The sequence below is a fragment of the Heliconius melpomene genome, chromosome 18 (genome assembly GCF_056956725.1).
Source record: "Heliconius melpomene rosina isolate 202511_hmr_F chromosome 18, ASM5695672v1, whole genome shotgun sequence".
In the NCBI taxonomy this organism is placed as follows: Eukaryota; Metazoa; Arthropoda; class Insecta; order Lepidoptera; family Nymphalidae; genus Heliconius; species Heliconius melpomene.
The window spans coordinates 14,756,667-14,784,548 of record NC_140406.1 but is presented as its reverse complement, the minus strand read 5'-3'; the positions used below and the strand labels follow the sequence as shown (position 1 = coordinate 14,784,548).

General features: G+C 31.3%; 1 protein-coding gene across 5 annotated transcripts; it reads left to right on the top strand.

Annotated features, from left to right (window-relative positions):
• Positions 1–138: 138 nt before the first annotated feature.
• RhoGAPp190 (Rho GTPase-activating protein 190) lies at positions 139–27,742 on the top strand. 5 transcript variants are annotated; one of them, XM_085201424.1, is made up of 40 exons: positions 139–265; positions 736–881; positions 2,680–2,792; positions 3,922–4,066; positions 4,258–4,463; positions 4,697–4,939; positions 8,011–8,111; positions 8,394–8,481; positions 8,971–9,098; positions 9,516–9,675; positions 10,175–10,284; positions 10,651–10,837; positions 10,923–11,038; positions 11,444–11,593; positions 11,999–12,101; positions 12,490–12,643; positions 13,140–13,246; positions 13,613–13,707; positions 14,161–14,316; positions 14,469–14,613; positions 15,138–15,244; positions 15,617–15,801; positions 15,909–16,086; positions 16,242–16,360; positions 16,556–16,633; positions 17,204–17,248; positions 18,534–18,643; positions 19,087–19,179; positions 19,700–19,795; positions 20,242–20,332; positions 20,811–20,925; positions 21,136–21,248; positions 21,490–21,581; positions 22,002–22,106; positions 22,440–22,517; positions 22,639–22,774; positions 23,332–23,463; positions 23,619–23,757; positions 24,340–24,547; positions 24,908–27,742. In XM_085201424.1, the coding sequence occupies exons 2-39, from the start codon at positions 818–820 to the stop codon at positions 24,536–24,538; spliced, it is 4,782 nt and encodes a 1,593-aa protein (XP_085057550.1). In that variant the 5' UTR covers positions 139–265; positions 736–817; the 3' UTR covers positions 24,539–24,547; positions 24,908–27,742. The 5 variants fall into 5 exon arrangements, with proteins under 5 accessions (XP_085057550.1, XP_085057547.1, XP_085057552.1 ...); XM_085201421.1 differs by having other exon boundaries at positions 21,487–21,581; XM_085201422.1 differs by having other exon boundaries at positions 146–234; positions 21,487–21,581.
• Positions 27,743–27,882: the final 140 nt, after the last annotated feature.

Sequence of the window (27,882 nt, the reverse complement as noted above, 5' to 3'; positions counted from 1 at the left end):
CAATATTAGGTTGGGTTATATTTAAATTTAAATAACTACGGAATGGCAAATAGTTACAGTACCTGTTTATCAATTATCATTCCCTATCCTTTCCTTTGCTGTGGACAAGAACGTGAACTGAAAAGAAAGTATTTTTTATGTTGGCTATTCTGATCTGTACAAAGCAACGCGAGTTGTGTCAGTGGTGGAATATTGCGTTTTCGTGTAAAATTAATAAGATTACAATTAAAAAATGTAAATTTACAGCTTATTCTTCGATAAATACGTACGTGGTCATGTTTAATATATTTATTTCATTTTTCTCTGTTCGCTAAAGGAACTCCAATTTGATTCAATGTGTCAAAGTACAGGGCTATAACGAGAACACAATAAATTGTCTTTACGGTTTCTATTCCGAAGGGTGTCTCAATATCAATGAAATATTTGTCATTTTAATTGAATGTGTAGCTTATTTTGTGCAATTGCTTGTCCAATTTAACTGCTGTTGCTAAACAGCAGCCACATCTGGAAGTCATTATGTTCAGACGATAATTTCTTTCCGTTTTCACTAATTGGCGAGAAAAATTATTGGTAGCTCTTAATTTAATGGAACTAAAAATTCTGCAAGCTTAAATTTCAAGCTACACAAGCCTGTTTTGTAGATAAAACAATTTTGTGTATAAATTACCATTAAGAAAACCAAATTTTCTATATTTAATGTGTTATTAAAAATAATTATCCATTTTGTTTATTTAGTGCAGTGATCTTGTGTTGTGATGTGTGAATTAAGTGATATTATCTTGTTGTATAATATTCCATTAGAGTAATAGATCATAAAATGGCTAAAAAGTCTGAGAACACTGGGGGCAAGCTGGTTACTATTTCAGTTGTGGGACTGTCTGGTAAGTAGAATTAATTTAAAATATTGAATATGTATTTTTATTGATGAAATGCATAATAATTGAACACTATTTACTAGGAAATAAAAAAATGTTATATTATCTAGCTATTTTCATTTATTAATATAATATAAATAACTCAGTTCCTTTGTCATCTATTTTTGTTAGCTTATGGTAATTCTTCCTAATAATTTCTTTATTGAACCATCATACTAAAGTGATCACAAATTGATCATATTCTCCTTATTAGTTTCAAGGTTAGTACAATGTTGATGTTACAAAACAACAGATTTAAATATTATCTTTGTTTGTATATAATGTTATGAAATGAATATTCAAATATTTTTATTTAAAATAAAAAGTTACATGCTTAATTTTTTGAATATCAAATAATTTACCACCAATTCACTAAAGTTAGTGCCTCAGACCTGAGAAGAACCGGTGCAAGAAACTCAGCGGGATAATTTTTTTTATTTTTTATAAATACATATTTAATTATTTGTGACTATGATACCTTTGAATCAGACTGGAGAGAGCATTTCATTCCCAAGGTGTGTTATCATTTATAAAATCATTAATTATTCCATCCTGATTATTCCTGAAAAAGTAGAGGCCATCATGAGATGTAGGAAGATGACTGGCTGTAAATGTTATGGAGGGTTGGACTCAAACCCTCCTCAAAAGTACAAATTATTTTCCCCTGCCTTGTTGAAACAAAATATGGTCACACAATTTTGCCCTTCAACATACAATCTATTGATTTGAGTGAATAGAAAAGAAATTACCTTGATATAGGTTTCTCCTGCCTACCTTCTTATATGCAGACAGTATAAAGTTGTTACAAAAAGAAAATTGAATATTCAAATTGAAGTTTCTTACAAAGATGTATATGCTTACATACAGTAAATGATGTTGCCTCGATGAGCAATGCATTTCATATGTGGCCCTTAGCCTGACACAAATTGTACATATGTATTGTAATGTTATCACATCTTGTTTTGAACATCCTCTTGTACTGTAGCTCTCTAAATAATTAGCTTATCAATAAATAAGTTGTATGTGATATTTCTTACTTTATATATATGCTTTTTATGAATATTTTATTCAGATTTAAAAAAAATACTTAATACATGTGAAGAAATATGTGAAGATATAGAATATTGAACAAAAATTTAATAAAGAATATTCAACATAAGTACTTTTAATTGAGGCTATCATTGTGCAGTGGGATGAAGTCCCACTGTAAATGTGATTATTCCAAGTTTGATCCTAACTCAAAGCAGTAAATTATTTTTTTGTGGCTCTACTCTTCTGGCAAGACAAAACATGATATTGAGTGTTGTCACTAAGTATGAAAAATTTTGAACTAGGAGTTAAAGCAGAGAATAAACTGTCTTGACACTAAATTCTCTTTGTCTACCTGGTATGCGTGGCATATATTGTGACAATGAAATTTTCTATTGAAAATAAATTATTTTCTTTTTTAATTAATTAAATCTGTAGGTTGCAAATTATATGTGAAAAGAAAATATTAAATATATCTTCTCAACACAATATCATATAAATAATCTATTTATTTTTTATGAATTTCTTATACACAATTATGGAGAATCAATGCATCCATTATAATTTATATTATAATGGATGCATTGATTCTCCATTCTCCTTGGCCTAGGAAAAAGCTGTGAAGCTAAAAAAACCAACAAAAAATTGCAGCACAATATTGTCTCTAAATAATCAAAACCAATAAATAAGCGAAACATGTAGTAATGTCATTTACACATATACTTTTTTATTTAAGGTACTGAAAAAGAAAAAGGGCAGCTGGGTGTTGGCAAGTCTTGCCTTTGTAATCGTTTCGTTCGTACAGACGCAGATGATTACAATGTCGACCATATATCTGTGTTAAGTCAAGTAAGTATATTCATATTTTATAAATAAACTTAAACGTTCATACAAAAAAAATAATTAAAAATAAATACTAAAGAATAAATACCTATATGCACATAATTAAACAAAAACTAAAGACTATAAAATAATATTTTAATCGTTTATTATTTAAAACGTAATATTTTTGGAATCGGTGCCTATTTAAATACATACTTTACATACATAAAAAATATTTGCCGAATATAGAACGTAGAGGACGTTCATTTTTGAAGTCGGTTAAAAGTGAGAGAATTGTCTTTCCTTCACATTAATACCATAATTAATTTGTTCTAAAATTTTATTTACTATTCTTTTTCAATATGATATATAATTTTAATAAGCAACACAAGTTGAAGTCTCATTCAGTATCTCTATACAATTGAGTTACCAACTTTGAGTAAACCAAACTTGCTAAGTTTGAATGTATTATTAGCTGTACAAATTGCCCTATTAGTATACAGACAACTTTCTGTGAAACATTAATAATAAAGCAGACTATATGACTGTCTGAAGTAACATTGCGTATGTTTATCTTAGTAAATTCATAATATTTATTAATAACTAGATTATACCTATGACTGCTCGATAGCGCGGACAAAGTCATAGGTGAAAGCTAGCTACTTTTAAATCTTCGGAGAGATATAGTGGGTAATATCGGAACGATTAACGTGATGTAATATAACCGTAGCCTTTCTCTATGATTGGACTACCTAACATAAAAATATACATGTATATTTTTTAATTATTTAAATCCGTAGTTTCTGAGATTTTTCTTTATTATATGAATATAGACAATTTTTACTGAAGATATGTAATTGCTATCAGATTTTTTACATTTTGGCAATATTTCGGCAGCTCCAATCGCTGTGCTCCGATATTACGGTCATTTGGTTAATTGCAAAAAAAAGGTTTTTAATTTCGATATCGACTTTGAGGTTCACTTCAGTTTACTTATGCTCTGTAGGTCATAGATTCAATCTTTAGAAATTGCACAATCATTGGACGTAGCGAGGTAGCGGTCATCTGTTTGTCTGTGCGTTTGTGCACGTTATCTAGATTATAATTTTAATTTTTTTTTAAATTTTATTGTATAAATTACAAATGTATATTTTAGTCGGACTTCAGCGGGCGTGTAGTAAACAACGATCACTTTTTGTACTGGGGGAGTGTCCAGAAAGAGCAAGATGAACAGGAGTACAGGTTCGAAGTGGTCGAACAGACCGAGTTCGTGGACGATGCGTGCTTCCAACCGTTTAAAGGTTAGTTTAGTTAAATTTTAGGTGTGTGATAATGATAAATATAATCTTAAATAACACTAATTCACATATTATTAAACGACATTATGTTTCATCTTCGTTTTCTTTCGCTTTCATACATTAAAAAAAAAATACTTAAACAATTTTATTATATACCCAACCTCTTCAACTAACCTTCAAATAAAAATTTAAAGCAGTGGGCAAAACGGAGACCTACGTTAAGAGATGTGTAGCGACAAAGTTACAGTCCGCCGAAAAGCTGATGTACGTCTGTAAGAACCAGCTGGGTATAGAGAAGGAGTACGAGCAGAAGTTAATGTCGGACGGCAAGTTGAGCGTGGACGGGTTCCTGTGCGTGTACGATGTGAGCCTGGTGCCGGGACGCAGTTGGGAGAAACAGGTATGCGATTTTTTGGGCTTTAGATTCGTGGGTTCAAATCACGCTCGGCTTAAATTTTCTACGTATACGTTTCTAAATAAGTAAATAATGCATTTTTAAATTAATATAAATTATATGATTTATAATTTTACTCAAGATGAAAATGTTATTCTGGTGAGAAATATTTTAATAATAACTAGATAACTCTATACGTAACGAAATTATGGTATTAAAATAACTTTTTTTAATCTCAGAACGAAACGCTGGCAGCAATACTCCAAAATATACTGAAATTAAAGAAACCGGTAGTCTTAGTGACATCCAAAAACGACGAAGCGTGCGAACAAGGAGTGCGAGAAGCTGAAAGATTGGTCCAAAGGAAAGAGTTCAAAGGGTCCATTCCTATAGTAGAGACGTCCAGCCACGATAATGTTAATGTGGATCAAGCCTTCTTCCTCCTCGCCCAAATGGTGGACAAGGCCAAAGCTAGGATTAAGGTATGTAACTACTGTTTATTTAGCCGTTTTATTTAAAGCACTTATATTTAGCTGGTGATGTGGAGACAAGATTATGTTTTATGTTTCGTGAAAGATATTATTTGTATGAAGAGAAATATTTCAAAAATCAGTGTCTAAAATAAACCAAGAATTAAATCTTAAAAACATGATCAAATCGTTCATAATTTTTTTATTACCCCTAAAATTATACTTCCCTATATATGTTTTTTTTTTCATATTTTAAAACATTATATATATTTTTAATATAATTCTCTCTTAAATGCCCGTAGTTTATACAATTGCTATGGTAAAGACGTAATATTTTTTTAAGATTTTCATAATTTTGAATTTCATTCCATATATTTACTAAAACCAGTAAAGAATCAATCTTAATATATGAATTAATATTTCTTTTATGACCTCTAAACTGATAGTTTCGTATGTAAAAACGTCATTATACGCTATTGTCGCAGCCGTCGCTCTCAGTACAAAGCCAACAAAGCGTATCGTCGAGCAGTATCTAGGTATCTGCTAGCTAGGTCATTATCATCATATCGTGTTTCAGTAAACATCGTCTTCCTGTTTACTTTTATGATTCGTTTTGGTATTCATGTTTGGGTTTTGTAATGAAAATTCGTTTTTTTTTTATTTGTAAATTTTTCACATTTTCCTATAGAATTTTTTTTAGAAATTTATCATTATATTCAAAGTTTATATTTCTTTTAGAGGTTGTTATATGAAATAATGAAATAGTGCTCTACTACTTTATCTAAACGAAACGTTTACTATTGAAATATTAAGATTTCTCTTGCAGAATTTGAGTCCAGATGGCATCGTTATATTAACTAGTATTAAATGTGACACGAGCATATTGTATTTTTTTCAATGATATGGGCAATAATAATGAGAATCTATTAAAGTAATATAAATAACTAAGCCTTAGTGTTTATAAAATATATTCTAAAAAAAGTTATTTCGTATTTTTTTTAAAACGTTAACCTCGTCTCTGTAGATCCAAAACCCTACAAAAATATATTTCAGGTTTCACAAAACATAATTTTATAAGGTATAATCAACACTCGTTCTGCCAGTCGTCGTGTACTACGTACATACATACATACATATATAGGCATTCATCGCTATAAATATAACATGACATCCTCTTGATCCAATTAATTTAATCCACCGTTCTTGATAGTTTACTTTAACTGGTTGACGATAAACCTAAGAGTGTCTCTTGCTTGAGAATGATTAATAATGTTTAATCATCTAAGACTTTAGAATGTTAACTGATGTCGTGGTAAATATTCTTTTTTTATTTCGTTATAATTAAACGGTAACGAGATTAACCGCGGCGTTCATTTCCGCCACTCAACACGCAATGCCTCCAGATTTCGGCGGAAAGTGGGAAACGGAAGTGTCTAAACACTAGTTTCAATCTGTCTACACTCCTGTATGCGAAATACAATGTGAAGTAAAACAAAATGTTTTTATGTTTACGTACATAAATAATAATTCGCATTTTGTAAAGTAGGTAGAAGGACTATTTTTACTTTTCCGTTTTTTTTGGTATGGATCATATTATATCAATACACCTATAAAAGTACGTTTATACATATTTAACTCTAATTTTATTCAACAACTAACGATCCGCTCGCAGCTTGGCTCGTCTACACTTCACAATTGTTTATTTGAATTAGGTATTTTCATAATGGAATAACATTATCCTTAAAAGACAATATTCATATGTTAGAAACTTTAGTTTCAGCCAATACTAAACAGTTATTTTATAGTAATTTGTCGAACGACACACTTTATACTGACATAACTTTTTATTAATGAACCATTAGGATGAACGAATGGAACCATAATCTATAGCAAATAAAACGAACTCATGTTGAAGGAAGTTTCTGATCACCGTGCACAGACAGACACACACACAAACAGACAAAAAGAAACATTGTTTTGGGTACTATTATGATGACAAATTCCGCCAATAATAGAATTTCTTAAATATATTTCATGTAGAGACACCAATCAAAAACAATTTTATTATAATGTATAGATATTTGTTCCACCATTTCGTAAGGAAATGCCTCTTAAATGACAATAAGTAACTGAGTGTCATGGCACTACTTCTCTTCTCCTACCTTTACTTTTACCTTTGAAGATAAAACAGAATGTATTTTTGTCGGGAGCTCCCGCATTTTTAAGAATTTCGACGTATAGAGATTCGTAATAAAATATCAAGTGGATATTATTAAGTTGTCTGGAACTTCATTAAGGTTGTTGTATCTTTTGAAGAGCTCTTAAGCTAACGAAACATTTGTTTTGTTTACGAATATGCTTAGTAAATATTTTTATATTACTCTTTTAGAACACATATAACCGCCCAAGAGGTTATTGTTTTCTTAAAAAAGTATTCCAATTAAGATATTTCCGATCTCCATATTTATCTATATCAATTTAAGATAGACATATTATATTTTTTACTTTAATGCAAATTTATAATATTGGTGTGATTCAATTTTGTCTCTAAAATAAGGGCAATTTGGCTTCGTGCTTAGGCCCCAGAACCAACTGGTGCTATGATAACGTTGACATCTTACCACCTTTACAGGGTTGTTTCTTTTATAAGTGATGCAATTCATCTTTCAGAAATAGAACATGATGTGATGATCAGTGTTCCAGGGTGGACTGAAGTACTGACTAAGACAAAGTTTATAATTGTTTTGTATTATTGTGGTTTCTTAATGTGCTTAAATCTTAATTTGGGGTGTTTTGGGATGACTTGGTGAGCCCCTCTAGAGGGGGATTAGCTTTGATTTAGATGATTGAGGTCTTTAAAGATCTTGGCCGGTGTTCGTCTTCTTATTTTCTCGTAGGATTAGGTATACTTTCTTATTAGTGCACGAATAACTTCTACTATTTTGTATTGTAATGAATGTTGTAATGAGAATTATTTCTATTCGTTTTTTTCTTTATTTTTCTCCAAACAAGTATTATATCAGAATTTTTAATCCTTCAAACAAGTATTATATTAGAATTCAATATTTTTTGTCTGTTACTAGGTGGCCAATTATGCGGAAGCGTTGCGAATAAGAAGAGAGACTTTAGATTTCGTGACTGAGGCTTTCACGCAACTCATCAGAATACACGTCCAGGATCACAAGTAAAACTTTAATTATTTACTTATTCCGAGTAAAACTAGTTCAATTAGTAATTGGTATTTAATGTGTGTTAATTATGAAGAAAGATGTTTTTAAAATATATAAATTTGAACCAATATCGAAAATATGTTATTTGGCCATATTCTATCTTTATTAAGTACCATTTTTTTATCAGTCTATTGGTAAATGTAAAATAAAATTATATTATTAATTTGGTATTGTTTTATTCTAGATATATTTTATAAATCTTTTTAATGTACTAAGTGTTTATTTATGTTTTTCAGAGAGATGTGGTCAGCAGTTAGTAAGCGATTGTGTCACCATCCTGAGTGGATTAAGTTCGTCCAGCAGTTCGGAAATGATGGGACTCAGGTATGAAATATTTTTTCTCGTAAAATTTGAGTTTCAAAATTTTTTGGATGATCTACCTGCGGATGTGTTAGTATATATGTTCTGTATTTTTTAACGTAAAATTGTGTAATTATAATAGTTATTATTATATAATAAGTTAGTTATCTAGATAAATGCAACTCAAATATCTACATTCTGGAGTTACATCCTTAGAGATAATTATATCTACTTTTATTCCTATTCTAAGTCTTGTGTAAGTTGCAAAATAAAAATATTTTTTTTTATTATAACTTTGAAAAAAAAGACCAAAAATACATACAGACAACTTGGCAACTTCTCGCGTTTATAGTTTTATCTAGATCCGTTGAACAGATCTTGCGTGAAACTAGAATAAAAACCCATTCTCACACTCATATTATTTTTCCTTGGTGAGGAATAACACTTTAAAAATGTAGAAGATAGACGGAGATAACATTTTGTTTTTGTTATATAATAATTTATGTTAAACAGGTGGTATTCCGACGTCATATAAAGAGACTGAAAGAGGAGCGTTCAGCAAAGAAGCTTCGTAAGCAACTTGCCAAGTTGCCGCAAGTGTTGGCCAGAATGCAGTTGCCCACAGATGATTTACAAGCGAAGTATGATATTTTGACTGTTTTACTTTGTCTAGCAATAAATAAACAAAATATTACTTTTAAATTTGGAATATGGCATTTTTATACGATTGTTCATTGTGTCTTATTTTCGCGCCGATCAGAGCTGTAAGGAAAAAAAAATCGAAAAAATCCTATCCAAAAGATTTTATCTTGGGAGATGAAGATAGGACCTAGCACGCGCTTTGTTAAAGTGATATTAACCTCTTATAAATAAGATTTGTACATTATTATAATGTAGCTATGAAATGTATTTGAAAACCAATAGGATGTATACAAGTAATGCCTCGAAAAATTCGGCGGAAAGTGAGGATCGGAGTGTTTTAATAAGTTTCTTCTACCATATTGTTTAAATAATTTCATAAAGAATAAAAAAATAAAATAAAATAAATGACAATACAGCGATTGGTGCGCGGTGGTGGCGCAGCTGCGTGCACATCGCGATTTCGGCGTGTACTTCAGTGCGCGCGCGCCCTCGCCGCCCTCGCGCTCCTCCGCCTCCGACGCCGACGCGCCCGCCGACGACAGCACGCTGCGCGTGGGCGACCGTGCGCGGTATCAGGTAGTACCTACATTATAGTAGAGGCCGTCGTGGTGCAGGGGGAAGCATACCCATGGCATGCCTGAACGGAAATCTCCCTCACCCTGGATACGTGCTGTAACGACCAATAAAAAATTAGCCCTTATCTATATATATAAAATCGAAAGGTCACTCACTCATCACGAAATCTCAGAAACTATATGTGCTAGGAATCTCAAATTTTGCATAGGAATTACTTATAGGACGTAGGTGCTCGCTAAGACGGGAATTTGTAATATTCGACTTCTAAGGGGTTGTTTTTGGGGTCGAAAGTTTGTATGAAACTTCGTTACTACAAATGCTACGAGTCTCAAATTTTGCATAGACGTCACTAGGACGTAGTCATGGAGACAGAAATTAATAATAACATAGTTCACGCGGGTGAAACCGCGAGCGGGCCGCTAGTATTTGTATATATGTATGCCATCCAGTAAGATGTGAATGTACATATGTTTTAATTCAATGTAACATAATTCCCCAGACACTGGGTCAATCACAGAAAATACCGTACGAAATTCTGGAAACCAACGAAGCGGCTGCCATATTTAAGACTTATCTTCACGAAGCACAAGAGAAACAACGAAATTATGAGTAAGTAATGCTTATAATACATTTAATATAATTACAAAATTGTTTGTTCTTATTGTATAAGTACAACATTGTTTTTATTGTATAAGTAAACCATTAGTTGTGTTAATAAGAATTTTAGAAATGGTTGAAGAAAAATTATTTAGATTTTACTGTTTTATTTATATTTCCATAATATAATAGAACATTTATAAGTCTTCCTCTGTTCTTGATTTTTCCTTGTTTAGAGGGCGGAGTGGCGGAACTCAACAACTCGGCTTGTCTTGTTACAAAACTGAATTAAATGAGAACAATTCGTTCCCCCGCGAATGCGAAATTACAACCGTCGCGTTTATTATTATTAATTTGCTAATTTTTACAAATTTCCAGATGGTGTCAACAATTCAAACGTCTGCTAGAAGAGACAGGTTACGTGACGCCCGGTAAGCAGTTGTCGGAAGTGAGGGTCCTCCTCATGGGCAGGGAGTGTTACGAGGCCCTCACGGAGGAGCAGCAGCAACGGGTGTACGATGAGCACCAGAGGGAGATACAGAGGCGGGCTAAGCATAATTTGCAGGTGAATGTTGAAATAAATCGATGAAGTATTTTTATATAGGTTACTGAAGATTTGTTATATTTTTCAATAAATATATATTTTTTAGGAACTGTTACTAGAACATGCGGATTTGTTCTATCACTTCAAGAGAATATCGCCCACCGGGACCATCACTCAAGAAGATATAAAGGAGATTACAGATGTGTTGCAAGATGATTTTAGGTAAATAAAGAATTCTGAAATGTAATGTATTATAATATTTTATTACTTAATATTTGATAGTCTTGTATAATGCAATATGCAATTGACCTGTGGTTAATTAAATTTTAATTTAAGTTAAACTTTAAGGTGTCTCATTTGATTGCAATTTATTATCTGGTAAAAAGATATACTTAAAAAAAAACTGGATTTCTGTTAATGAGACAGAGACGTTTTTAAAAGTATAATCTTTTGATGTTATGAAAATGTGATCATATATTTTACGAAAGTTATTTGTTCAAACCGTATTCAAATATCATTGACGTTTAAAATATTAACTTTAATGTTTTTTTTTATGGTTCGGATCTTAATTGAATATGTCATGTCTCAAACGAATGCTCTATTTTTTTGTTTTGTTTTTCTCAACAGGTACAAAATGCTGGATCGTATGGAGCAAGACAGGAAACTCATGCTGTTCCAGCATCTTGGTTTTGTGCATTGTCCTATGCGTGAACACTGCCCCGCCGGTGCTAACTGCTTAGACGCGACTTTACCTGTCATACTCAATACTAGAGTTGGGTATGTATAATTATATGTACAAAATATGAATTATATCGCGAATATTTTTTAATTAGTTACTTTTTTTTTAAATTCTTAAATTCTCACTAATTTGGTTGAAAAGTATGGAATGGAGTGTTTTAACACTAGTTACGTCATCTTGCTGTACGCGGGATACACCGCAAAGCTGAAATAACTAATTCGATTGTATATATAAATGATTGGAACTAGTGCTTTTTTATGTAATCATCCCCACAATGCGACTAGAGTGGCGGAACTCAACGAGACGAGCAAATAAAAATTGATTTTACCCCATGGGAATCAAACCTACAACCGTTGCGCGTATAGTCAAATGGGCTCAAAAACTTTAAGTTGTCAAATTATATTATATTAGTGATATTGAAATAGTTGTAACATTTGTACCAGATCACTGACATCGTCCAGCGAGTCTCAGTGCCAGGCGGGGCCGCCGGCGGCGCCGTGGGCGCTCACTACTGACTCCTCACAAATAAATCTTATCATACTTGGGGTATGTACGTTTTATTATCTTAATGTGATATAGTAAAACAGTAAAAAATGTGTGAACATTGAATATGGTTCGATGAATTTAAGTGGGAAATTTAAAAATATTTAAACTCAAAATATAAAAACTACCAGTGTAATTAGTAAATACATTATGTCTAACATTTATGTCAGAATCGTCTGTCGTAGTCTGTCGTAAAAAAAGTAAATGTATATGTTCGAAAACCTAACCTTAGGGCGGCCACTACTTGTTGACTGTACTGTACCATTGGGATCAAATATTGACATTTTTAAAAAATGTTTATAACACCCTAATGAACTAGTCTCATACTAGCTAGCTTCGTTAATCTATAATTATAATCAATAATATATAATATAATTATTACTACACCCAGGTGGAGGGCGTCGCTGGCGAGTTCGGCAAGCGCCTGACGGCAGGCTGCGACGGTGAACGGCGTGTGGCGGTGGGCGGCACAGCGTGGCGCGTCGAGCACCGCCTCAGGACGGACGACTTCGCCGCCGATCCGCCACGGGACTTTGCGCCTAATGGTGAGCTATTATTGTTGTATTTTGTTTGTTATTCTTTTTTTTTAGATTAACCTGATTAAGTCTTCGCACGACTTTCCCTGCAGTTGGCATTAAATCCGGGAATTGTAACAATGTAGTGATGAACTGTGATATCATTTTATAATTAACGCATGCATTGTTTTAATTAATGTTTATAGTATTAGTTTAAATAACATTTATACACTATTTGTAATAAAATTGTTTTAATAAAATCAGCTTTTGTTCCTACGCCATGAGTTAAAAACGTTTATTGCTGAAACTCAAAATGAATGTTGCTAATTCTTACGAAAGGTTTTTATTAATAGTAGTATTTTTTTAACATTGTTGTTGCTATACAGAATTATTAAGAATTATATTGCAATTTTAAAATATTTTTTACTATGAGTAAATGTTATAGAGAAAATATTTCAATAAAAACATATATTTCATATATAAAGAATGGCAATAATAATCATATTAATATAATTTGTGCTTATAGGTTATTTCTGTGTTTATCAAGACCAAGAGTCTTTCGAATATATACGAGGTTGTGCTGAGAAAACTCTATTATCTAGTCTTGAGCAAGAGGATAAGCTACCATTTCAGGTACATTTATTTTTATTATCATTCATCATCATCACATTTCATCATTTATTGATATATATCAAAATTTTATTTAAGTATCAACCATCTTAAAAGTGGAACTAATTCGGACTGTAAACGCAATGGTTGTAGATTCGATCTCCATACAAGCTTCTGGCAAACCAGAATATCTTGCACTTTTACAGGTTTTTTTCGCTTACTCTGCTTTGTGTAATAAAATAAAAAAAAAATCTAAGCACACACAATACAAACCCTTTGGAGTGTTTTTTTGAACACGACTAGTTTTTATCTATTAATATAAGGGATTTGGATATACTAATCTGTATAAATATAATTTTATATTAATATTTAATTTTTTTATTTGTACAGGGTTTACCTCTAGTAGTAATGTTCGTCCAGGATGAGGGTATGGATAAGAAGGAACTGGCTCGACTACAAGAGGAAGGACAAAATCTCGCTGACAAGTCAGTATACTGATGGTTATATTGTTTTTTAAAAATATTCTGTATATTATACAATATATATTATTACAGTTGAGTACAAACTGAGCATAATATTCTCTTCTTTCATATTATTCTCTTCTTCCAAAATCGAATTTTAATTACAGTATTGTGCTCTGTCATATTATTGTGTGCACAAAGAGTGAAAACAGAGAAACGATTCTTTTGAAACATATGAAGAGAAAATGAAACCTAGTTGAATTTTTGTAATAAATATGTAAAAAAATGTTTTATTACGAAATATTATTCTCTTTTCTTATTTTTCTTCCATTGTTAGTTAATAATAAATATTCGATGGATATGTAGTTCTGTACTTAACGTTAAGATAATACTTGTAAGTGGAATACTGTTTGTAATTAATAATAATATTATGCTGTTGTTTTCTATGTAATAAATAAATAAATAATTTTTGTTCAGTCTCCACTGTTCCTACATGGAGGCTTCAGTAAACGAGCTCGGTACTGAAGCGTTAACAGCGGACGCCATACAGGAACTGATCCGAGCCAACAGAGAGAAGGCCAGCTACGCGCATCTGTATAAAGATCTTATTGTTTGCTTCGATGCTGACATACGGTGAGTTTTAGAATATTTTAATGTTGCTAAATTTTACTTTGCGTATAGATAACTTATTATAATGGTACGGTCGGCGAGGCGTGGCCGTTGTGGTTTCTGAAATTTCTGAACTTTTACACTCTAGAAAATATAAAAGCATATTTTAATTCCAGCATAATGGTGTGCATGTTCTGCGACGATCCATACTCGCCGGAGCGAGTGTTGTCGCCGCTACTGTTGCACCGCGCCTGCTTCCTCACCGGCGACCGCTCTATACTTATTGAGACCTTCCTGGGGGACTCCAAGCGGAAAGTTGAAGTTAGTATGCGTGTTTCTATTGAATATCTAATGTGTATTTTAATATTTTTTAACGATTTAGCTTTTACTTTTATTTTATTAACCACCAGGCTTCGCACCCGTGGTCCAATGGAAATAATTATGAGTTATATAGGACACAGGACACATGCCCGTAAAACCCGTATTCATAAACTACTCAAAGATGAGATCGATCTTGAGATGCCTTTTTCATTAATAAATTATATAACTATAAATGAAAATGGCATCTCAATCTCAGACTTGAGACTGATTTATAGTACAAGTCTAAGTGGCCGAGGTAACTCTGACAGTATGGTGCAGTGAAACATTAAATTGTTTAACGTCATGTAATATAACCTATAGCCTTCCTCGATGAATGGACTATGCAACAATAACCATAATTATATCCTCGCGGATTTCACTTTAAACATCTTGCGATAAATATTAAACGGAATGTTTTAACACTAGGTTCCTTTTGCTTAGCGCTGCTATGTGCTAAAAGCTAAATAAATGTTAATTTGTTTCAGGTAATTATTTCTAGCTTCCATGGCGCTAGTCAATTTAGAGAAGAGCTTATACATGGCTTCATTCTGATATATTCGGCTAAACGGAAAGCAAGTTTAGCTACACTTAAGTAAGTATTAATATCTGTATAGTTATTTAACGTTGTATTTACTAAGAATTTATCTAAGTATGAGTGGTGACTGATGCTTTATTGGTCGAAAATTAAGTATAAATATGGTTATCCTGAAAACGAGAGTCTGAGAATTTGTAGTAATCTTAAAGAGTGTTTAGATTACAATACGGTTGACGAGCTGTGGCCTCCCTTAAGTTAACTGTACATAGATTTGTTTTTAGGACTTTCTTCTTTCTCCTTGATTTGTTTCTTCCTTAGTAACAATGCAGAATAGTTCAAAAAGCCTAACTTCAGGATGGCCACGACTTGTCGACTATACAGTACTTCATGTTTTTAAATTTACTGATATGAATCGTGCATTGTTCCCAGTGCATTTTCAATGAACATCCCCAATTTGCCAATACAAATGGTGGCGGTCTCCGACGGTGGTGGTTCAGCGGCCAACGCCTTCTTCGGCACCGATGTGGGACACGCCCTTATCACTGAAGGGAATGCGACCGCAGATAGACTTGGAGCGCACTTTACTACTTACACATGTAGTGCTGAAAATAAATGTAAGTAGATTTTTTTATTTTTTATATAGGAAGTTTTAGAATTTAGAAAGATTCATGAAGTTTACAGTGTAAAATGTTATAAATATTTTTTAAATTTCTACCAACAGCGGCATTCTATACGCCATTCTTCAAGGAAGTGTGGGAGCGCAAGGGCGAGATCGAACGCGCGTTCCGCCTTGAGGCCCCTCCGCGCCACAACCCCCTGAACCCCCACAACCTCCCCGACGTGGCTGCGGCCAGACCTGCTCCCCCTCCGCGCCTTCATTCTTACCATTTGGATCATAAGTAAGTGTAAATGGTTTTTCTATATATTTTATAAGGATGTCGTTACACACTACACGGTATAGCGTCTGACCATAATTGAGATTGTTGTTCGATTTCAGTAATAAAATTAAATAAAATTACTATAATAAAATATAAAATGATTGTATATTTTGTAGAATGGAGCATAAACTTACTAATTCGCTGGACCTCCTCATTGGGCCGGACTCGCGCGCCGACATTGACTCCGAGTACAGCGACACTATGAACAATTCGAAAAATAGAAGTTTCTTAAAAGGTATTTTTTTGACTGTTCACTGAAATCCGTTGTTAAAGTACCATATCCTACTCTTTTATAATTTATTTAGCTTCACATTAGGTCAGGTATTAGGTCCTTAGACGTATGCAGAGTGACAAACACATAACAGTATTAGCTTAATATTTTTTTTTATTTTAATCATTTATATGTATATTTGTATGTGTTTTTTTTTAGGTTTTAGCGTATACCCGCCACCGAGCACGCCGCCAGAACCCGCACCGCCTGATCACAGAATGCATGCGGACTTGTCACGTAAGTCACTCTTGTAAATATATATTTTTTAATATTATGTGAAATAAAAATACATAGAATAAAATATACATACGTGATATAACATAATATTGTATCTATTATTATAATAAGAAAGAAAAATGTAAAATTATTGATATTATTCATATTCAATCTGTATTTTAATTTAGAGAAAAAAAATGTTATCTAAAATACTTTATTTATATTAATTTCAACGTCGCAGGATTTCAACTTGCGCCTTCATCCAATAAATTATTACGTTGACGGTTTCCAAGAGGCGTGGGTTCAAATACCGCTACTTTCAATTTTTTTATACGTTTTCTAAAAAGTATTTTACTTTTCTTCGTGTGATATATTATATATATTACAAAAGTGTCATAACTTTAATTAATTCTTTAAATTAATAATATTACAAAACTATAACACATCAAGATATTCGTAAATATTTATATAAAATCTAATAATTAATGAAGATCTTTATATGTTTACAGTAAAATGATAATATATTATATTATATAAGTAATATGTTTATAAAAAAGCGTACGTAAATAAAATAAAGTAATTTGAACGCAGCTGATCTGAACTGCTCGGAGGATTCGCTGAGCACCCACGAGTCAGGTGACTGCATGTTACCTTTACTTTATCTGACACAGTGTAGATATATAGATATACTTTACGGTCAACGAGTTGTGGACGCCCTTAAGTTAGCGTTAGATGTATCCGTAGATTTCATTTTAGGATTTTAATTATATTTTATTATTTTCTTCCCGAGTGCACAATGCAAAGATTCTCTCGAACTTTAGGGAGGCCATAACTCGTCGACCGTACTGTTCATACTTTTAGGTGATGATATAGATATTTTGTTCTTGTCAGTGTGTTCGTTCCAATGCCTTATTTTGTTATTTTTTATATAGATTTTATAATATTGGTAATTTCTGGTTAGCTATCCACATTTTATGCTTTAGAAGATCAATAAAATTCAGACTACATGTAATGTTTGAATAATATGAATTTGAATGAATAATGTTTGAATAATTTACATCTTCAATTATTCATTTTCTTCTAATATTTGCATATGTTTGTAATATATGTGTGATAATTTTCATTTTCTATGTTGTATTAAATATTATTATAACTATAGCAACCCATTTTGAAGTTTAATAGTATAGTAGAAAACTTCAAAATGGGTTAGGGCAATTGTACATTATATAGTGTCCAAAAAATATTATTTAATTACTCTTATATATATTTTTATTAGTTATGAATATATTTTTAAGATTTTTCTTTATCAATAGGCTTAAAAACTTGTTTTCAAGCAAAATGTGGGTAGTTATATTTAAATTTTTTTGCATGACTTATTTTACATTATGTAGATTAGTTTGGAAGTGAATGTGGTAAATTATAAACATGAAATATAAACAAATATTTACATTGTATAATTTTTTATAAAATTATTAGATTATTAATGTGCCTGAATGGCTGGTAATAAAGCTGAACTTAGCTATTTAAATTATAATAAATATGTATTGACCATAAATTTCAGGCCCTTTAGAAAAAACATTGTGGTAGTAGTTAGTTGAGAATTTTTATATTGAACTGTGTATTCATTTTTTTTGCAATAATACCATCTTCGCTCCAATATTTATAGGATTAGTAATTTGTTTTATATTTTTCTTATCATAGATTTAATATGTAAATGAAGGCATTTTTTAATATTTAGGTTATTCGTTAGATTTGATTAAGTATTGTGAGTTTCATTTTATTCAATTTTAAGAGACCAAAGCATGGAATTAATAGCTGGTTTTAATTATGTAATTTATTTAGATATTCTTATATAATATACTTTTAAACTTACTATATAGTAGTAAGTTTATTTACATATTATTTTTATATTTTTAAACAGATGGTGGTGGTCTATGGCAGCCGAGTTACGGTCAACGAGCGTTTACAACCGGTCGAGCGAGACCACCGCCTCCTCATCATCAGAGATTAAGACACTCGCAAACCCTTAAGGTAACTTTGTTATAACCTTTTATTTTACTTACTGGAATAAAAAAATAAATAAATAAACCAAAATTGCTCCCACCAAAATGTCGCATTGCATATTTTTTATACTGAATTGAATTTGAATACCAAATGAAATATTTTACTAGCAGCATTTTTTAGCAGTATCATACTGCGCACTATGAAAAAATTTTTGATTTAAAAATGTATTTTTAATTTAAGATTATTTATAGATTAGTCATATTTATTATATCATTTAGTTTTAAGATGGACGTCCATCTTCAGGATTTTTTAATGTTCTGTATGTGAAGCGGCAGGACCTAATATTGTTTTTCTCCAGATCCATCCTTAATAATTAATATTGTATGCATATAAAAAAATGTATATATTTAAAGTAAATTTTACATATTTATAAGAAGTTGTATATTTTATATTTATTAATTTTGTTGTAGCAACCTGGTAAACTAGACATGAATAACTACACAATGGTTAGTGACGCCCTCCAACATATCACCATTGGGCCACCGCAACATAGAGAGAGAAAGGTACGTACATTTTAGTATTAGTCATATATTTTTATAACACTCCAGTTGTAAAAGAATAACAAATGGCGTCGAATTGCCACTCACCACGTGATGTCTCTAAATCGGGGGTGAAATGTACTATTTTATCGTGCTGTGTTCGTATTACATGCGTGCTCGAGAAATATTTTTATTATTATGATTATAAAATATTTAATCCTTTTTCTTTATTTTTAGCTTCACGCTTTCATTCCCCACTTTCCACAGAATTTCACAGAAACTAAAGGCATTGAAAGAGCGTGGAAATGAAAATACTATATACTTCATTCTCCCGAGTGGGAATCGAACTCACAACCCTTACAGTCGCAACTTCGTGCCCCCGCACCAAGACGTCCGTTAATAGTATTCCTTCTAATATATTTTTTAAATTAAACAATTTACTTTTGACAATTCCTATCTATAACAAAATATATAATTAATAAACCCTTTTTAAAATGTATATTATTATTAAAAGTATTTTTTCAATATAACGTGTTGTACCCAGTCGCAGCGGTCCGGCTGGTCGCACTCGAGCCAGGCGGGACACCACCATCCCTCCGGCGTCAGCTCTGAAACTGAACTCGACGCGCAGTATGCACAAGTATGTATATTTAGGAATACAGTATTTTGAATGTTGTTTAGAAATAGTAAAATATGGTTAAATTTTATTTGTCGTTTTTAAGATAATAATGATGTTTAAGTCAATTAAAACATAATATTATCCCACATGGTGAACCAATTAACCAATAAATATAAAAGTCGCTGACTTATTTATATATATTTAATTTAAAGTAGTGCTAAAATAAACCTGCTAAAATATACAATAGTGTAAATAAAAAAGTATATGAAGCAGCTTATAGTTATTAAACGGGGTGCCCTTAAATTTGGTAATGTTAAAAGAAAACAAGTAAAATATTATATTATAGCGACAATAAAAAGTAAACAAGTTACGCGGAAGAAGTCTTTAGTGTTTTAAAATAAAAATATATATATATTTGTGAGAAAATGGTGTATTTCTTTATTAAATAACATGTTTTTTGTGTACAGATAAAAGAAACCAATGAATACATGGAAGCGCCATCTATGACAAGATTACGGAGACATAGAAGACACGAGAAAGCACCTTTACACCAGCCATGTAAGTTGATAAATATTATATTTAATTTCATTTGTTTACAACTATTTAGCAGTTATTTAGTGTGTTTATCAATTTTTTTGTGATATATAATATAGAAAAATATATTGATTTCGTTCATTAATACTAAATAAAATGATGAAAATATTTCTAAATGATGAAAATATAGCTTGTGGTAGTGAATATAATGAGAATTACTAATTAATCAAACAGAAAACATTTAACAGAGTTCCTAGAGGTGACTGGTTATTTTGTTTATATGTGTAATAAATGATGCTTTACATTTTTTTACTTTTTAAATTTTACAAAGCTTTATTTTACACATTAATAAGATATTTGTATTGGTTAGGTTTCATTCTTTCAAGTATAATACATATTAATAGTTAACTAATGTAGATAACATCATTAATTATTAGGATGTTCAAGCAACATAATATATTACTTATAAATGGTAATATAATATTATAATTATTATTTCCAGCGTTCTCAGAAACGGACAGTTCAGGTTCTAGTGAGGCGTCGGGCGGTGCCCGAGCCCACGTGCGACGCAGACATGCTCACCACGCGCACCACGCACCACGCCATTATAAAAAACGGTACAGTTTATTATTCGATGTATTACGAAGTGTGTTTATTACAAAGTAATTATTACAGTATATAAAGCATTTTTATACAAAAATATGATTCTACTTGAGACATCTAACAAAATTTGGTGTAACAAAATCAATTACGAATATTGTATATATCTTTACTTTCTTATACTTTAAAAAATTTATACTTAACTTCATATGCTTTTTTTATTGCAGATCGTTAGGTAACCTAGTAGCAGTACAAAGTCCAAGAGTACCAAAGTTGGGTATGTTTGTGGGACCACCGGAATTGCCAACTGGATACAGGGCAAGGACACAGGAGGATAAAGGTACTGTACTAACAGTTTCTATTGATTTATAAAGCTGAAGAATTGGTTTGATATAACCAATCTCAAGAACGTTTGGACGGTTTGAACGCTATGTTATATCTGTTTGAATGCTATGTTTACTGTTTCGACGTAACCCATTGTAACTGTGGTCAGAGTGTTCCAATTTCAGTATTTCGATTTCTTTTACCAGGTTTATAAGTAATTTTGTTACGTATAATTAATAATTATTTAATTCTAGCAGCTGCGAGTGATTCTAGCGAAGGCAGTTCTGACGGAGAGACGCGAAGACCTCGACCTCTGCCACCGCCCCCTCATCATGAACCCACTCATAAGGTCATATTAATAATTTATTTTTTTCTTTTTTTAAATTAATATGTGTATGTGTATCGTAAAATGTCTTTTGTAAGAGTCTACAGTGATTGATCTAAGTGAAAATATTTTTTTGTTCTGTTTGTGTTTTTGTACCTTCACACTCTATCCTTTATAAAGAATATTGTGAATTTATTCAAATGCTATTTTATATTCAACAAGGTAATCAAAACACTCAATTACTCGAAAATTAATTGAAACAGAGTGTTTTGACGCGTGGATCTTTCTCGAGGAAATTAAATATTTCATTTCCTCGGGTAGAAATTGAACCAACAACCTGTCGCCGATTAAAGTTGAGGCCACTTGTGGCGCACAAGCGTGCGACTAAACTGTAATATAGTAATCAGAAAACAATAAATATTTGATTTTATTTTGAATATTCAGATGCTATCCGGTGAATACCCGTCGTCCGCTCAAGACAACTCATCTTCGTCGGCTGCAGACTCGCGGCGGAGGCAGGCGTTCGGGAAACACGATAGACGGCATAAGGTACCTTTTTGACTTGGATAGTGACTAATGACGTTACACATTAACGGTTGTAGACTTTTATCTAAAATTGCTGGTACTACTAGTTGCTAGTTCTATCTAAAATTGTTGAATATGTGATCTTACACTAGGTGACGACGTCACGTTTGGTTGGTCACTAAGCTTTAAGTTGTTATCACGCTACGTCGACATTTATTTACGCTTATTGCCACCTTATTTAACTGTTACTTAAATAAGTAACAGAGCAAATGTGGCTTCAATAAAATTTAATTCCAACAGATACTATGCAATATGTGAAGTTTTGTACTTTTAATAAAAAAATATTATATGTCATAGGAATTTTCAAAGAGTAAAGACAAGAAGAACTCATCTCAATTGCAAAATACAAATTCGATACAGAATTGGGGACCTCAGGTATTTAAAATAAATTATTTTTTTCTTTCTATTCATAGTAAAAACTTTAGAAGCCTACCCTTCTATATGTCGGATATACCAAAGACACCAAAACCTATAATAATAATTTAATCTACCACAGGGTCCCCACGGCGTTCCTCTTTTCGTGGAGAAGTGTATAGAGTTCATAGAGCACGAAGGTCTCGCCTCTGAGGGGCTGTACCGAGTGCCCGGCAACCGAGCGCACGTCGATATGTTGTTTAGCAAATTTTATGATGGTATGTAATATACTACTTTTGTTACATATGATGATGTAAACATGATAGCTGTGGTTTCGATTCCCAAGCGGGGGAATTAATTATTTATTATTTTTTATTTCCTCGCTCTGGTAACAACACAAAGCGCGGTGTTGATTTCCGCCGCTTAATATGTAATATGTAAAAAATCTGTGGAAAATGAGAAAGTATCTTAAAACTAAATTTTCTCTATTTAATCTGTTATATGCGGTAAACAAAGTGAAAATAAATAAAATGAAAATTTTCAACCGACTTCTGTAAAAGGAATATTTTTCCAGTAAAAATATGCAAAGATAGAGATTTCGAAAAATAGAATATCAAACAAATATCCATATTATAAAGAAATTAAATAACTGATTATCTTCTAAACAATCAAGAATATTTACGAGAGTCTTTAATCGGTTCAATCGGTTCTTTCAGTCAAAATTCCTAAAAATGAATGAAAAACGAAAAAAAAAACAGTGCAATTGATAATCTCTTTCGATTTTAAACACTTAATAAATTTTATTATAAGTTATATTTATTTAAATAATTTCCAGATCCCAACATAGATTTAGAATCACTAGATATCCCAGTGAATGCAGTAGCGACCGCTCTCAAGGATTTCTTCTCTAAGAAACTACCTCCTTTGTTGGACGAGACAAGTATGGCGCAGTTGGAAGATATTGCTGGTATGTTTGTTTAATGTTATTATTTTATTTGAGTATATCAAAGTAAATGCCGCTCTTGTTAATTCGACTCCAACTTGGGGGTTTCTGTCTTTTTGTTTGTTTTTGTTGTTTCTTTTTTTTTAATGATTACGATTTAAATAATCCCCACGTTGAAGCGATGCGCGGCTGTATAGCTGGTGGCGTGGAGCTAAAGGATCGCAGCTGGCGGCTGCTGGCGCTGCGGGCGCTACTCGCGTCCGCGCTCACGCCGCCTGCGCGCGCCACGCTGGACTATCTGCTACACCACTTCGCCAGGTATTGCGCCTCTTTATGGTTGCTTGTGTTGTCTGATCTAATAAACTTGTGTGTGTAAAATGTTTCATTTAATAATTATTAATTTTGGTTTAAGAGGTTTCTGTAGTTCATGAACATATAGGACTATTGCAAGCGATTATATCTTTTTATGTCTTTTATAAACATCAAGCAACATTATTTATTGACCAAAAACTAACAAAAACAAGATGCCAGATCATTTTAAAATACTTAACTTCTTTTGGTTTTCTATTAGCTATTATTAATTATGTCTCAATTATTGTTATCCCATTTTTTTTATCCCAATTAAACTTTACCTTTACAAATCTTTTTTCCGCAGTTGCTCTGACTTTTATTTGTTAATTATAGTTAAATATATTTAAGTTAATATATATATATATATATATGTAAATAGTTTTATATATATATATAAAACTATTTACATAAGGATCAAACTTTCATGACGACGCACTGCCATCTTTGTTTAAAGCTAGTAACATTCATGTCTTAATTCAATTTTTATATATTTTTACATATAAATAAATATTTTTCTCTTTTCAAAAACAACACAACATTGTTCTACAGGGTGGCAGACAATTCAAAATTGAACTCAATGGACAGCAAGAACCTCGCCATCTGCTGGTGGCCCACACTCCTGCCCGTGCAGTTCTCGGACATGGGCCGCTTCGAGATGACCCGCCCCTACCTGGAGGACATTGTGCAGACCATGATAGACCAGCACCCCTTCCTGTTTAGAGGGCAGGAGGCGTTTGTTATGGTGTGAGGGCAATGGGTGAGTATTTATAAACATCTGGACTCTAGGTCAAAAGACAGCAGGATCCTTAAATTTTTTTTGGGTATCTTTTATATATAGATTAAATATCTTGACATTAAGTTCTATTTTATTGTTAAAGAGCAGGCGTAAAACAAGAATTAGTACCAAGGTAGAATTTCTGTCCCTTTTATATATATTGTATAGATATTCTGCATAAATAAAAATGTAGCTTTCATCTAAAAATGTATAAAAAAGTCAAAAGTTAGAAATGCTATAATTTTTGTAGAATTAATCAATAGTTAATATACAATTTAACATATTTAAATTGTTATTTCTTAATGAAACATTTTTATAAATATATATTACATTCCGTTCCAGGAACCCACAATGCATGTAGCATTTGTGATGGACGACGTGTGAGACGTCGTGGACTATAAGGTTATACCGTTCCAGTGATAGTGCGTCACCTTAACCGACTTCCTAACGAGTATATAACATTTTGGACTTAAACAGTAAAATCTAACATATAATAAAATACTATACAAAATGATCTCGGCGCGCCATAAATAAAGAACCGTACAAAATGGCAGATTTTTGACATATGACGATGTCATTGTTGATTATATTGTATGAGAGATGGTTGCTGTCACAAAATTTATGTTACAATTGTTATATTCGACCCATTTTTATATAACAATATTTAACAGTTCGTGTATTGAAAGTGACTGTTAATAGAAGTCGGTTATACATATTTTTTGACTGCAAACAGTTTGGAAAAGTCATATCATATTATGCTTAGACCGCGTCGCTTCCGTATTTAACGCTTTTTTATATGAATGGACTAAATTTGGGGGTATTGACTAAATTTGGATCAGTATTTTAAAAAGTAGTCGCTATTAGATAAGAACTGCACAAATATTTATCAATGAGGATTTTTTATTGTAAGTCGGTATGTATGAAACACCGTGCACATTCCGTCAGCCGATTTATTCGGATTATCTATAATGTAATATAGTGGAAACGTATATATATAATTATTGTGGTAATTGTGTATGAAAGTTTTTTTAATTCAACAATACAAAAAAATAAAACAACAATATGGTGATTATGTCCTTGGCTTACGACATTTGTTTTTTAAAGTTCTTGCCAAAAACGCTTATTTTTTGGCCTATCAGGCTTGCCCGTTATTTTTTATTATTAAAATAATAATATTTTTTTTATTCTGTCCAATTTAAAGCAGCTCGAATTGTATTTCAATTTTATACGAGACTGATTTATTTATTTACATACCAAATTAAATGTTTAAATAAATAATTTACAATTTATGTTTAAATGGCCAATATTTTGGTTTTTTTTTATAATATATGGATTGCCTTTGAGTGTAGCTTGATGTTTAAATTATTGTAACAAATTGATATATTATTAACAATTATTTACTTATATACACGCATACGTTTAGAGGAAATCGATCTCAATGTAATTTTGTTTGTTGCTTATAATATTGACGTCCATTAAATTTATAATTTAAAAGCGGACTTTTTTAAATTAACATTAACAAGAATGGATTATATTTTTTTATTTCGTTTTTTTTTCTATGCACATCACATTTATTGTATTTAGTTTTAAGAGTTTTGAAATATTTAGGCAAAGTTAAGGTCCGTTTATAAAGCGGATGGCCTATTAAGTGGTTTTTAATAGACTGATGATAGACATTATGTTCTTATATACAAAAAAACATATTTTTATATGTATATTTATTTCTAAATATTTCCTAATTTGTTGTGAGAATTGGCGAAAAATTTAGTCATTATTATTTTTTTGTGTGAACAGATTAAATATGATTTTAATTTTTTTTGTGTATAATTTGTTTATATATATTTTTAATGATGAATTCAACAAATCGATGTATTAAATTGTTTTAATAGTTCTGTAGATTTTAAGTAGTGACTAAATTTTTTGCAATATCATCGTTTATATACTCGATTCTTTTATGATATTCAATTATACGTTGATCTTCCTTTTTTTCTTTTAGTTATTATTAATTAAGTTAAAATTATAAATTTTATATCCAGTGCAATGTTTTAAAAATCTATTTCGGTTCAAACTCGCATAATGTAAAATGTATCCTACTCGAAGCTTTTATATATAGAAAGAAATGCAATTTCTATAATTATGTTTGCGTTTTAAATGTGAAATCGATGTAACTATCATTAAGTATTTAATATATTAGATGTCTCGAGTTAAGTAAAATAAGGTGTTACGTAAGTTTTTATCATTATGAACAATATAGCGGTCTCTTTCTCGCGCCTTGTTCTTAAATCACGCGGGAAAGAGACACGATCGTGTCCAATAGGGGAATGATGCGGGATTTTTTATATTTTACTATATATTACAAATGGAAGGAAAAATAACTGAACCTACTTTATTATATAATATATATCTAGTAGACAAGTTATTTGAATTTGTAAATGATTAATAAATATTTTTAGTTGTTTAATTTTTATGACAAAATTAAATGGATTTTTAGGTTTTAAATGAATGATTTTGATTTTTTATTAGTTTCCTTAAAAATGTATGAAAATAGAGGTGTATGATTTTTTTGTATGATTTAGGAAGTGTGCAAGTAACTTGTCTATTTATGTATATCTATACTATCCTTTTCTAAACATATTCGCTTCTCACTAAAACTCCACGTCCCCTTTTTTGTTTTTATTCAAATACATTTCGTATAAATATTCGATGTAAATATTGTACATTGATTGATTTCGAGTTATTTATTTATTTTTTTATTTTCAAAGCCATATATTTGTTGTTTAATGCGATTTTTAACAGTTTTATATTAAACTGATTTTTTTTATTAATGTGCCATTTTTTGGAACGTATTTGCTATACAATGTGATTTTAAGTTTGTTTTAGCGTCCCTCATTCGTTTTGGTAGGTTCTCGAATGTTCTAAAGTAGAATCAATGTACGCTTCGTTTTCTGATACTTCAATTACTATTCAAAAAACAAAAATAAAAATATTTTACTACTTTTTATTATGTTATTTGAAACTTTTTAGACTGTCTTGAAAAAAAAAGTTATTGTGTAAGTTGGTCGAATAATAATTGAAGTGTCAGTACAAACAATTTTGCTATGTGCGTCTCAAATAACTGTAAAACACAGTTCAAAAGAATGTGTCATATTTTATAATAAATAACCATCTATGTAATAATATTTTGTTTTATTTTCTTCTATATTCACTACACTCTTATGTCGATTTTGAAAATTTTTATTCAATTGCAAATTTGGCGCCCCACAATATTTGCAGCCTTATGCCATAATCTACACCACCTACAAATGTATCTGCTACTG

Bases quoted from the DNA above. Each gene is read 5' to 3' on its own strand.
- RhoGAPp190 (XM_085201421.1), top strand. From the start codon at position 818: ATGGCTAAAAAGTCTGAGAACACTGGGGGCAAGCTGGTTACTATTTCA. The intron at 12,102-12,489 runs GTATGTACGTTT...TACTACACCCAG, and splicing joins TAAATCTTATCATACTTGGG to GTGGAGGGCGTCGCTGGCGA. The intron at 14,614-15,137 runs GTTAGTATGCGT...AATTTGTTTCAG, and splicing joins ACTCCAAGCGGAAAGTTGAA to GTAATTATTTCTAGCTTCCA.